General features: G+C 29.5%; 4 protein-coding genes across 4 annotated transcripts; 2 read left to right on the forward strand and 2 right to left on the reverse strand.

The window, feature by feature from the left end:
* Positions 1-176: 176 nt before the first annotated feature.
* On the forward strand, positions 177-3,419 carry Tsp_00039 (myosin, essential light chain; the record flags this gene model as incomplete). Its single annotated transcript, XM_003375773.1, has 7 exons — positions 177-411; positions 469-641; positions 1,778-1,802; positions 2,481-2,627; positions 2,776-2,943; positions 3,037-3,114; positions 3,370-3,419. Coding segments are annotated over 7 exons (876 nt in total), but the record flags the coding sequence as incomplete, so codon positions are not given.
* Positions 3,420-4,051: 632 nt separating this feature from the next.
* Tsp_00038 (Fas apoptotic inhibitory molecule) lies at positions 4,052-5,790 on the reverse strand. Its single transcript, XM_003375774.1, has 4 exons — positions 5,671-5,790; positions 5,352-5,574; positions 4,589-4,638; positions 4,052-4,201 (listed from the first exon to the last, which is right to left on the reverse strand). Exons 1-4 carry the CDS (start codon positions 5,788-5,790, stop codon positions 4,052-4,054), a joined length of 543 nt encoding a protein of 180 aa, XP_003375822.1.
* A 1,492-nt stretch (positions 5,791-7,282) lies between these two features.
* Tsp_00037 (putative leucine Rich repeat-containing domain protein) lies at positions 7,283-9,316 on the reverse strand. The gene is made up of 3 exons (XM_003375775.1): positions 9,263-9,316; positions 7,746-9,177; positions 7,283-7,683 (listed from the first exon to the last, which is right to left on the reverse strand). The coding sequence occupies exons 1-3, from the start codon at positions 9,314-9,316 to the stop codon at positions 7,283-7,285; spliced, it is 1,887 nt and encodes a 628-aa protein (XP_003375823.1).
* A 2,295-nt stretch (positions 9,317-11,611) lies between these two features.
* On the forward strand, positions 11,612-12,494 carry Tsp_00036 (conserved hypothetical protein). Its single transcript, XM_003375776.1, has 3 exons — positions 11,612-11,743; positions 11,907-12,110; positions 12,459-12,494. Exons 1-3 carry the CDS (start codon positions 11,612-11,614, stop codon positions 12,492-12,494), a joined length of 372 nt encoding a protein of 123 aa, XP_003375824.1.
* Positions 12,495-13,129: the final 635 nt, after the last annotated feature.

Below are 13,129 nucleotides of genomic sequence, written 5' to 3' on the forward strand. Positions count from 1 at the left end.
TTTCTATTAGCAATCCGCGAATTTTTTCTTATTATTATTATATGAAAGATTTAAAATTTCGAATTTCATTTACACTGTACATTTATATTGGTCAGCATTTATAATTTGATATATTATAGGCATGTTGTATGGGAAGCATTTTTTCTAAATTATTAAAGTTCTTACTTGTATTATAGTGCTGGAAAGCGAAGTATGAGGCTATGGAAAGCTTTTTAGATGAGGATCGCCAACAAAATGAAAAATTACTTTTGAAATATGAGGAGCTGTTGGCTGAAAACTCATCACAGAAAGTTCTTATAAATAAATTAAATAAAGATGTATCCGTTTTGAAAGAAGAAAATGTAAATCTTCAAAACGATTCCGACAAGTGGAAACTTATGTTCACTACTTTAAAACAGTTAACAGAATCTGGTAAGTAATATTTATTATTAAGTAAGTTGTTAAATTTTAATGGTAAACATTTTTCAGCTCTACAATTTGGTTGTTTGAATTATTTATCAGTGACTACGGATCCGTCGTTTTGGGATGAAGTGGTGTCTTCTGCTTTCAAGGGAGCAGATGTTAAAGTTGATGAAATTTCGGCAGAACAAAAGGCTAAAGATAGTTTGGAAGAAATAATTAAAAGAGCAGCATTTTCTCCGGTTAATAATTTTTCAACAGAAAATGTTTCAACCTGTGATGAAAGCATGCCTTTAACTTTAGAAGAAATGTTTTTTAAGAAATGAAAGTGATATTTTGAAAAAATAAAAATTTCATTTTTATTGTTTTGTTATTAAAAATTAACCTGAGTTGTAATATTATTAAATTATTGCTGTAATGATTGGTTACTGTAATGGTTAATTAATTTTCAAGTGTAATAGTATGTACAATTTCATTCCTTGAAAAAATTCTCACGTCGTGAGAGCGAGTTTTATTATTTTCTGTTTGTGCACAGTGAATATATATATATATATATATATATATTGATTTGAAATGTTCAATGACGTTATAGAAAGTGGAAGTAGTAGCAGCAGTAAGCATGGTTGTATAAAGTTAGTTAGTTGATCAGTGCCAATGCAAAGCTAGAAATGCTTCAGTTGGTTATGTTTTTCACAATCAGACATGTTATTTTTCCCAACTGCTACACATGCTAGCTAGTTAGCTAGTATTTGCCAACTGGCAACGATAAACCAAGCAACAACAGCTGCATCAAGCTTTAGAACTACACTTCAACGCCTACTATTTAAATGCTTTTAACTGCTTGGAGCCAGCTTGCAGGAGAGTTGTTGTCTGGTATTTATTTTTCATTCTCTCTTTATACGAGTCGACGTCAACGTTGTTGCCAGACTTTTCACTAATACTTCACTAATATAAGCTTCATAAAATGGTAAGCATTTTCTTGAATTTACTTCATCAACAGTTATTATCAAATTTCGAATTCACGTCTACTATTTCATCTTCACATTCTTATTATAACTAAATGCCAAAGCTTCATTTCATTCTTTTCAAAAAAAAATTTTTTTAGCAACTCTATAAACTTAGCTGCATATCAAAGCATTTTTATTGCATTTAATAAATAAAGCGTAAAGTTATAAAATAAAATTTTATTTTTTCTACTACAAAATTTTTAGTTAATAAATATTAAAAAATAAAAAAAATATGGAAATTTGAAACTCTTATTTTTATTTTCCACAGTGATCAATAAGCATTTTATTAAAGCAGTGTAATTTTTATAGATTATTTCAAAAAATGAATTAAAATTTAATATTGATTGAAATTTAAACAAATTTTGTTTTAGCCTGTTCCAGAAAGCAAATTGGCCGGTAAGTTCAGTCGGTATATTAAAACGTTATAATACTATGATGTTGTTTTTTCAACTTAAATTTGTATATTAAATTTGACAGTTACACTTTATATGAATGATAAACAAAAAAACATTTCTTATTATTAGAAAATAATGTTATTTATATAAATTGGAAAAGCATTTAAGCATTTGGAATTGAATATTGCTTCGCATGCATGTTGGCATTGCTGCATGCATGGTTGAAGATTAAATTTGAAATTGCACCAATCATCTTTTAGTATACGTTAGCAGTTAAGAATAGCAAGTCGATTTATTTGTTTTCAAGATATCCGAGTTTCTGTTTACTTTCTGTGTTCAGTGAAGTAAAGCTGCTTTTCACTTAACGCTGCAATTGAAATTGAAAATTGCATCATTTTCTTTAATATTCAAAAGTTTATAACGTGAACAAGATGGGAATCGACAAGGATCGTATGTTTTCTTTTTTTACATATTCATCTATAATATCTATATATATTGTATTTTTTCAAATTCATTATTCTAATTAGGGCAAACGTTTCCTGTCTGATCTATGACAAATTCTTCAAATGCATTAAACGAATGTTTTATATAATGTTGTCATTCAACATTAATAATAATAATAATAATAATATTATTATTATTATTATTTATTATTATAAATGTTTTACACTTATTTTAGATTGCAAAGAAATGTTCAGTCTTTATGACGAAGAAGGAGATAATAAGATTGACGCAACACAAATTGGTTGTGTCGTTAGAGCGTTGGGTTTGAAACCTACAAATGCCATGATCGCCAAAGCAGCTGGTGCAGAATACAAGAGAAAAGGTAAATAATATTAATATATCTGCACAAACATATGCAAATTTTTTTCACATGTAATATTTAAAATAAAAACAATATCTTAATTTCAAAAATGACTTTATGATTATTTATTTGTTTATTTATTCATACTTTAAAAGTTATTTTCAAATAGGAGAAAAGCGATTGGATTTTGAAGAATTTTTACCAATATATGAACAACTAACTAAAGAAAAAGAAGTAGGCTCGTATCATGATTACGTTGAAGGTTTCCGAGTGTATGACAAAGAAGGCAATGGAAAAATAATGGCTGCTGAACTTAGACACTCACTTTTAGCATTGGGTAAGAAATTTTTATTACTTTTTTTAAACATGAATATTTATATAATAATTTGTATATTTTATAAACTGTTCTTTGTTTAATTGTTTTGATTAGGCGAAAGAATGCAATCTGATGAAATTGACGAGATTTTGGATGGTGTACAAGACGCTGAAGGAATGGTCAATTATGAAGGTTTGTTTATTTCAAAAACTTTCTGTATTATATGAAATATAATTTAGAAAATTGCTTGTTTTCCATTTTGAAATTAGTAGTATACGTATATATGCTATTTTAAAAATTTTATAAGCTGAAGTTTTTTTCTTAATTTTTATTCATTTAAATAAATTGTAAATTTAATTTTGATTTTTTGAAACACCGAAATAGCATTATTTATTAAAATGAAGCTCGTTTATTATTTTCATGTTTTAATTTAATTTATCTTTTTAGCTTTTATCAAGAAGATCCTTGCTGGTCCATTTCCAAATGAAGAGGACTAATGCTTTCATAGCCATAAACGTTTAATACTTACTATATTATATGGTTTGCTATTTATAACTGAATATTTCAAATTTACACCTTGCATTTAAATTATCTTTAAGAATTATCTGGACCATTAATTTGAAATGATCTAAATTTCAATTGCTTTTACTTGGCAGTTGGCAGTTTCTGCTTAGAAATGTTTGCCGTATCTTACAATTATTTCTTCTGATAATATTTTTGAAAAACTTGCTAAAAATGATGAAATCAGTAAAAAAAATGTAGAACTGAATTTCTTCCTCGATAGTGGTTTTGATGATTCATCTTGACATTGTAAGTTGCACTATATTTTATGCTACTTGACTGTCCTTCATATTCATTGAACTGGTTCACGGTTGCATCAAACAGTAGTAACATAATTTCAAATTTTGAGTTTTTCTTTTTTTGAAACAGTTTAGGTGTAATTTTTGAATATTAATACTAACGAAGATTTTGATATAAATAATAAAAACTGCCATCTCACATTTGCTGTTCTGCTATTTTTTGAATGTTTTGTAAACTTTTTATTTTCTGACAAATGCTTTTATTTATTAAATAAAAAATAACACAAAAACAAGCGCTCATTTTCAATTATATTATAATTCAATAGAAATTATCCATCAGTACATTGCACTTCTTTGTTATCAACAAACAGTTGGTAAATTAAGCCTGATTTTGCTGCATTTGCTTTGGAAGACTGTATTCGAGCAATATGTTGACTGAATTCAAAATTTATTGCCATTCCATTGTCCACAAATTCACCCTGTGTTTCAAAATTATTTATTCACAATTAGTTGATTGACTGATTAAGTTTTTCTTTAACAATTTATGAAATATTCAAACAATTGTTCTTTATAAAAGGATATGCATATATTCAAAGCTTATGAGTTAAATTATTATTGCATCATTGCTAACTAATAAATTATGATAAAAATGAAATTTTTTCATATGACAGTTTTAGTGCAAATAAATTATTTCTTCAGTTGCTTTCGAAAATCAATTTTTAAAGAAATGTTTACTGTTATAAATATATTAAATATCCATAATAATATCTCAAATATGTTAAACTAATTGTTGTTCTAAAATACTTATGATTTTATAAAATTAATTTTATGTGCATGAGCATATTTTGCAATTACAAAATACTTACGTGACTTTCGATAATTTTTCCATTTACATATACATCCAGTTTTTCTTTTTCTTAAATGGAATTTAATTATGTAAAATCAATTTAAAAATAAAAATTCAGCAATTATGTAATGACATTACATTCTGTAACAAGAAATGTAGGATTTATTTATGATAACAGCAAACACAAAGTACGGAAAGTTGTATGAATGATGAATATACCTTGTTGTAATTAGCAATAAGTATTATTTAATTACTGTTAATTTACTGAAGAATATTATATTGCTTGTGCTTAGAATTTATTTAAATTTTTTTTCTTAAAAAAGCTGAATTAAACTTTATTTTTATTAAAAAAAACGTTGATTAATTTAACAAATTATGAGTTGTGAGTATATATAGGTGGAAAAGTTGTAGCAGATGAAGACTTTGATTTCCTAACATATTCGAAATAGTACTTTTTGTTCAGGAAACTTTTTTGCACAAACAGAATAGTGAAAAAATGTTTTAAAACTTTCAAAGCACCTTTAAAGTAAAATGTGGTGACGAAGTGAAAATGTTTATAAATTATGTTTTGTTAATGTTGTTATAAAATTTAAATTTTTATCATATTGATTGATGTAATTTATTTAAAAATAATATAAATAGCAGTTGATTATTAATAAATCAAAACATATATTTTTATGAGTTTGTTGTATTGAAAGAGAGTTATAGAAGATTTAAATAGCAATTCAACAAATACTGAAAGATCATCTTGGATAATAAAAGTGAATCAAATGTTTGCATACCTAAACAGATTTTGTAAATGAATCCATTGAGCTTCACTTCCCAAATTTTCAATGCTCTTCGCATTTGTTCAGAAAATTTTTCAAAAGACTTCCCATTAACTTCCAATGTGTACTGATAAGCAAAAATGCCCGATGCCTCGATGATGATTTTACAACTGACACCATGAAGTACAAATGTTTCACAACCGACAAGCTTGAATACCCAATCTCTACGGAAAACTTCCTAGATTTATTGAATTTAAAATGCATAAAGCGACTGATAATTTATTTTAATAAAAAATTTACAAGTAATCATTACTTTTCCATCTACACGTATTACCCTTCTTCCTGAAGAAGTGCCGTGTTCGAATTCGATTTTATGCAAGCCATCGTTAAGCAACAGTTCCCAGGTTGCGACCAAATCTTTTAAATTGTTGCTTGAGCTCTTCTGATGTGACATCTTCTAGGAAACTAATGGAAACGTGCACACCATGAAAAGGCTTTATTTGAAAGCAATGTAAAAACAACAACAACAACAACAATAATAATAATAAATAATAAAGCGGATTATCAATACATTTTCCATTTCTTGCTCGCTTTCTCATGTGCAATGCAGCAAAAGAACAAGAAGAAAAGTCTGCCATGTTGACATTTGTATTTATCAGAGTCGTTGTTGCCATGACATCGGTTCAAAAGAACGTACTTAATACTATATTATTATTAATGCATGTTAGCTTATTTTCACTGCATACGCGTATATTTATCTGAATGAAAAATTTGAAGTAAAATAATTTTCAAATTTCAACTGAAATTTTTTTATAATTGTAATATCCAATTAAAAGAAAAGCGATTGAAATGAATTATTGAATGAAATGCATTTTATTCAATAATATATCAGCACAATCAATTCTTCTTGTGTATTTGCATCAATTTTAAATGCATTACTATTAAAGCGTTAACTCGGATTTTGATTTATTTTTCAGTTTTATTAATTTTTTGACAAAATTTTAATTAACATAATTATTCTTATAATAAATAAAAGCTTGTGTGTAAAACATCTAATTCTACATATTTCTACAGTAAATTGATTTTTTTTGCAAACAAGTGATTGAAAATTTTTACTACCACAACAAATAAACTTTACGACGATAATGCAAAATTATCATCACTATTACATTGAAGATTTGGTAATTAAATTATCATTTCATTACACATATGCATGCATATAGCTCTCGTTGTGAAATTGTTTATTTGCTTGCTTCCTTATCTATTGTGATTGTTAAATTGCTAATTTTTTTTCAATTGTGTAAATTTCACATCTTTAAAATAAAAAAATTGCCAAATAATAATATAAAAATTTTTTTCGAAGATTTAAGTTTTTAACGTGGATATTTTCAACATGCCAAGTTCAGTTGAAAAAGAAAAACATGCATGCATTCACACATATTATGATGATGATCATGAGATGAAAACAGTTTTTATTTTACAAAAGGTACAAATTCACCCGTAACAATGGAAAAAGCTTAAACTCCACGTTTGTCTTGCTTAGACGTAGGGGAGTTTGTACAGTTGTAAACGTTTTTTTTTTCTTTTCATTTCTATTTAACAACAAAATAACAGCATAATAATAATAATAATAATAATAATAATAATAATAATAATAATAATAATAATAATAATGAATACCGCTTCTTACGTTGTTTAACTGACAACAGAACGGTTGCAATGAGTCGACTTAGAACATTCCCGTATCTTGTAACAGATGAGTCATATCATACAGCAGCTTTACGTTTGAAACGATAACTCTAGAAACTGCAACTACAAGTCAATTTCCTTCCATAATTCGAATTGGCACACTAATAATGGAAGAGAAAAGCAAAAAAAAATAATAAACACATTCTTAAAAAGATCAAAGTTTTTGAAAAAAAGTGTAAGAGTGATGATGGTAGTGGTTAGTTTTTCTCATAAATGGGATATAATATTCGTTCATTTCTCTGCGGTATGAGCGTCACCATATCGGATGGTATTCGCTTAAGATCATTGTATTTAGCTAATAGACGACCATCTTGAACGTACAGTAGAGCAATGGAAGCTAAAATCAACAATGACACAACACTGAGCAAGATACCAAATACAGAAATCCAATAATCATTCGAATTGTCGTTTCGACTCAAATGACCATAAACTGTTCCATTGCCACTTTCGCAGTAACTTATTAAATCATCGGCAATTGCTTTTATTTGAATAGAATTTTCTACACACTGAGTCATGGCATCATTGACCAACACGTCGCCTTTTTCACGTATCCAATGTGCCAACCAAATCAATTCACAATCGCACCGCCAAGGATTATCTTAAACAAGTGAAAATAGAAGAATTTTCTTTTTTAAATGGAATATTATTTCAATAATTTACCTGATAAATCAAGCAAATACAACGAATCTGGCATGTCAGTTAGGGAAGTGTTGTCGATGGTGCGAAGTTGATTGTCATTGAGATATAATTTTTCAAGTGCTTGAAAATTGACAAGCGCTCGACGATGAAACGCTCTGAGACGGTTGTGGGATACGCTGAGAACGTTCAACTGCTCCATGCCGTGAAAGATGTTCTCATCCAGATTGGTCAAATTATTTTCGGATAAAAATAATTTCGACAAGTTGCCCATCGAAGCAAACAAACCATCGGGAAGAGATTCAATTTGATTTCTTTGCAATGACAAAACTTCCAAAGTTGAACAGCAACCTTTGAACGCGTCCGGATGCAAATTGGAAAGACGATTCGATGCCAAAGAGAGCACCTTCATCGAAGGAAATGACAAAAATTGATTCGCATCCAATTGGACAATTTCATTCTCGTCCAAATAGAACGACTCCAACGCTTGCAATGCCGAATGAACCTTAATATCTCCGATACGTTGGAATGAATTGTTGTTCAGCAAAAGCTCCCTGAGATTCGGGAGTGTTGGTAAGTGGACCGTTACCAAAGCATTTTGACCAAGATTCAGCGACTGCAAATGCAACAGACCATCGAAAGCGCCAAGAGCAATTCTTTCAATATTGTTCCCTTCCAAAGTGAGATATCGAAGATTTTTCAAACCGTTGAAAACGTTCACTTCGACCAATTGCAAGTTATTGTAAGCCAAGTTGAGCGTTTCCAAATTTTCCAAATAACGAAAAGCATCTTCTTTGATAATCGAAATGTTGTTGTGATGCAAATTTAGTGTTTTCAATTTTGAAAAATTTCCACCAAACGAACTGGGACCAAGTTGAGAAAGTTGATTTGAACTCAAATCCAAAACTCGAAGATACGCCAAACCTTCAAACAAGGATGCGTCGACACGGTAGATAATGTTGCTTTTCAATATTAGCACTTCCAAACTGTTGCCGAGATTTTTGAAAACGTTGGGAAAAAACTGCCCAACGTGACTTCCTTCGAGTATGAGGTTTTTCACTTGCAACTTTGCGAACAGCTTCTGCGGCACCACTGGCACCAAGCTATCCCATATCCAAAGTTTGTGCAATTTTGTATCGTTCGGCAAAGCATCCAAAGCGCGATAAATGGCCGGCATCCGCTCTCGAGTACAGCCTATCCATGGCAACGGATCAAGAATAGTGGAAGAATTATTTTCCAAATGGACAACATGTTCCGCTATGTGGAGACCACCGGATCCAACTCCAGAGGCAAAGCATCGACATGCGTCACCCTGAACATTCAGGATGGCATTGATTGACGTACAAACGTCAACATCCACCACCACACGAGAAGAAGAAGAAGAAGAGTGCGGGATGCTTCCTGAGGCAACAAATGATGCAAAACAAAGCAAAAGTAAACTCTGTGCAATTTTCTCCTAAAACATATACAATATTATTATTACGGCATATAGCAAGTTTAATTTTTTCCAATAATAAGTGTCAAATTCGTATTTTCATTACTTTGCTGAATGCGAAATTAGCAAAACGACAATTCATCATTGCACATAGAAACATTGCCAGGAAATTGATGAAATGAAAACTATTTTGACGAATAAATAAATTATTTGAACACAGCGAACAGAAGAAAGAATATACGATGATATAATGTATGTTGGAGATATGGAATGTTGGAGAAATAAATCGCAAACAACCGCTACTCTGATTGAACGGCTGGAATAAATGTGCAATTACAGATCAGCACGATTGACTTAAAAAGAAGAAAAACGTGCCTCCAGGTTAAGCTGAACTTGTTTTCACCGTGTTCCTTATGCATTAAAAATCTCGACTATACAACGGCGCCTGGCACATGACAGCAAAATAGCAGACGGTTGAGAGGCGGATTTACTTGTACCTTCGTCTAACTCAACCATCTGTTCCTTCGTTGGAACAAATTAACATACTTTCCACGCTTAATCTGACAAAATAATACAAGTTCGTATTGAAAAAATGGGTCTAAATGTAGTCACCGTCTAGCACTTTACGGAATTCGGTCACTTTTGTCAATATCTATACTTCTATTACTCAAATTATATCGGTCATTCTAGAATATTTAAACAACATTTTGCATCATATTGCATCATTATTCTGCAACAGATTTATTTCATTTTCCATTTTTCGCCACATTGGAGAAACAAATAAATCAAAATATAAAAATATTACACACACACACACACACACACACACACAAAGACAAATCATATCAAAAATTTGGAATAAAAAATATAATATTCTAAATTTAAAAATAACTTTAATGTTAGAAATTAATTTTGAAAAAAAATTTGCGGTCCTTAATTTATAAAAAATGAAAAGAAAACAAAAGTTTTTATATTCGTTGTAGAGTTACAGCTACAGAGGTTTTTCTTTAAAAATTAGCATCTAGGCTCTCTTTCTCCTCTCAAGTAAATAAACTTGAACTTCAAAGATATGAAACAACAATAAAATAAATCAGTATTTCAAATTTAATACATATATACATGGTATGTACAAAAATTATGAACAATGAATGATATAAATAAGTGAAAAAGCAAAAATAGGATGATATTCAAAAGAAATTTTTTTTATAAATTTCAAATTGATTATTTATCGTGTCTGTCAATTGTTAGCTGTTCAAGTTCGAATTTGACTATTTTTATACTGATCTAATGAAAAGAAGAAGACTGTGACCTTTACAGATGAGCAGTACTGAGTTAAAAAAATTGCATTTCTCTGCTACAAGACAACACTAACATTTCAATATAAAAAAATAATCAAGGTCAAAAATATCTATTCAAAAAGAAAACGGAATTTTGAAAAAAAATTATATATATTATTTTTAGTATTTTGACGAATAAATTGATAAAAGGAAAAAGTAGAATGCAATGACAAGAAGATATTCAAGTGTAAGCTTAAAATTAATACAACTGAGAGACTTGAGAACATTGGCATAGAGTAGTAGAAATATATATAAATGTCGTTCCTGTTTCCTGTATGTTCCTACAGTCAACGGAATGTTGAAGATAACTTTATTAAGCCAATTTTGATATAAAAATACAGTGCCAGTTTGTTCCTCACTTCTACCGACTGAAAAATTCTACTGACCTACTGTCCCTGTGTTTTGCTCTCAATTAGCCGCTCAACATTTCAATTGACAAACACGTGAGGAAAAAGAGAAACTAGTTTCAACTGACTTGTGATAAAAATTGATAAATCACCGTTTGAAAAATGAAACAATATTATTCAATGAAATATTATTTATTTTACATTTTAAATAAACTTTTATAAAATACAATTTGTCAAAGTTCCCGCTTTTGAAACTGCACAATATGTATAACAAATGGAAATTAAATACATGCGACCGCATGATAAATTGAATTAAATTTATCTTGATTAATATGTAACTTTCTGCAGTTTTAAAATTATAATTTGAACAAAAAAGCATTAAAAATGTGGAAAAAAAATCAAATATTACAGAGCAATGGAATTATGTAAGCGATAGTAGAATAAAACAATTGGAATAAATAGTAAAATATGCAAATAAAAGAATTAACATTTTACGATGGATTAATTAATTGTTTGCATTTGAAATAAACAAATTATAAAAGAAAAGACGAAGATCAAAATTGATGAAAACGATATTTGAACATGCAAATCAAATACAAATTTCACGATGAAATACTGTTGTTACATATGTATAGTATGAAAATTACGATCGATCGATAATTATTATTTTTTTTCATATTGTGCATGTATATATTGAATAATATTATAAAATAAATATTGAACACAATAATTTAAAATAAAAAAAGAAAGAAAAAATAACATACGTTCGTCATGCTGGCAAACAGTGAATGCATAAGAGGACAGAAAATTGTAGTTGATGATGAATCATGGAAAGTGAACAGAAGAGAAAAATTGCTACTATTTGTCAAAATCCAACAAACGGATATATGCCGTGATTGTGATGTGATGTAATTTTAATGCAGACGATAATAATGATAATAAATAATAAGTTGTTGCTGTTGTTTGTTGTTGTTGTTGTTGTTGTTTAGTTGTTTAGTATATGTGATTTGTTGTCGATGAAAACAATTCCAATGATCACTTGATTGTGATTGAATACAAGTTGCAGGAGGAACCTGCGCTCGTGTTCCAAAATAGAATAAGAGAACGTCGGTCGTCTGTGAACAATGCTGGCCGTACCTGGTACGAACAAAACACGTTACTACAGAAGCGGAAAGGCAATGACACAGATCTGTTCGGTCGCCACCGTATGACGGCCACTTGCCCGTCAGCACTTTGGCATTGTCGTATGTTAGCTGAATACGAGTGGGTGGTTGATTGTATAATTTCTTTATTTAAAATGACAAATAAACATTACAGTAATAAATAAATAAATAAATAAATTTTTTCTTACTTCACTCACCTTGTATCTCTCTCTCTCTCGATTTCTATTGATGCAAGTTGTTTGTGCAACAGTTGGATATAATCAGTATATATTGAAGCAGTAATTGTTGTTGACTTGCAGTTGTTGAAAAAATATCGCGATGGTCATTTCTATTCGAGAAACAACGAAAAAATTATTCTGAAAAGCAGGTGAACATGAATGCGTTAAGCATGAAAAGAAAAATAATAAAAATCCATGAACGCGTTCGTTTATATTTTATCAGTCAGTCAATTTCAGCTGTGCTTATTATTGATGATAAGATTGGAAGAGTAATAATGAAAAGAAAATCTACCGCATAAAGCTTTATACATACATACACATTCGCTTCACACTTAAATATATATATATGTGTGTGTAGACAGATAGATATTATTAGTTAACCAACAAACCAACCAATAGCTGATATAACAACCAACATCTGTCGATCGATCAATGCTTTTCTGAAGCTTCTTTCTCTTCAACATTTGTCGACAATTGATTTTATAAAATAGCAACAATTAATCAATAATGGAAGAAAAAGAATGCAAATATGAGGGAACATAATTTTTCTCACGTGATATTTTGTAGTGTAGCAAAAATTTTTTTTAAATAAACCACTGGAAAGTGAAGAATAAATTCATATTGAACAAAAAAGTAACTGACTAGTTAGCTTAATAATAATAACAAAACTGACTAGCTTTAACAACTAACCAACCAAGTGACCAATTTTGAATTGCAAATTTGCTTACCAGTTGCTTTTGCCCCTGGTAAGCAATTTTCAAGCGAAAGGAAGAAATATTGCGCCAACTGGCTTTGCATTGCTAAATGCGAATTTCAAAGCTAACAAACAATTTCGCTTAGCAATGAATTTTCAGACGAAGCTCCATCTGCCTGCACGCATAGTATATGAAGCATGTGTCACGTGCATA

This window comes from Trichinella spiralis (assembly GCF_000181795.1).
Source record: "Trichinella spiralis strain ISS 195 chromosome Unknown Scfld4, whole genome shotgun sequence".
Classification (NCBI taxonomy): domain Eukaryota; kingdom Metazoa; phylum Nematoda; class Enoplea; order Trichinellida; family Trichinellidae; genus Trichinella; species Trichinella spiralis.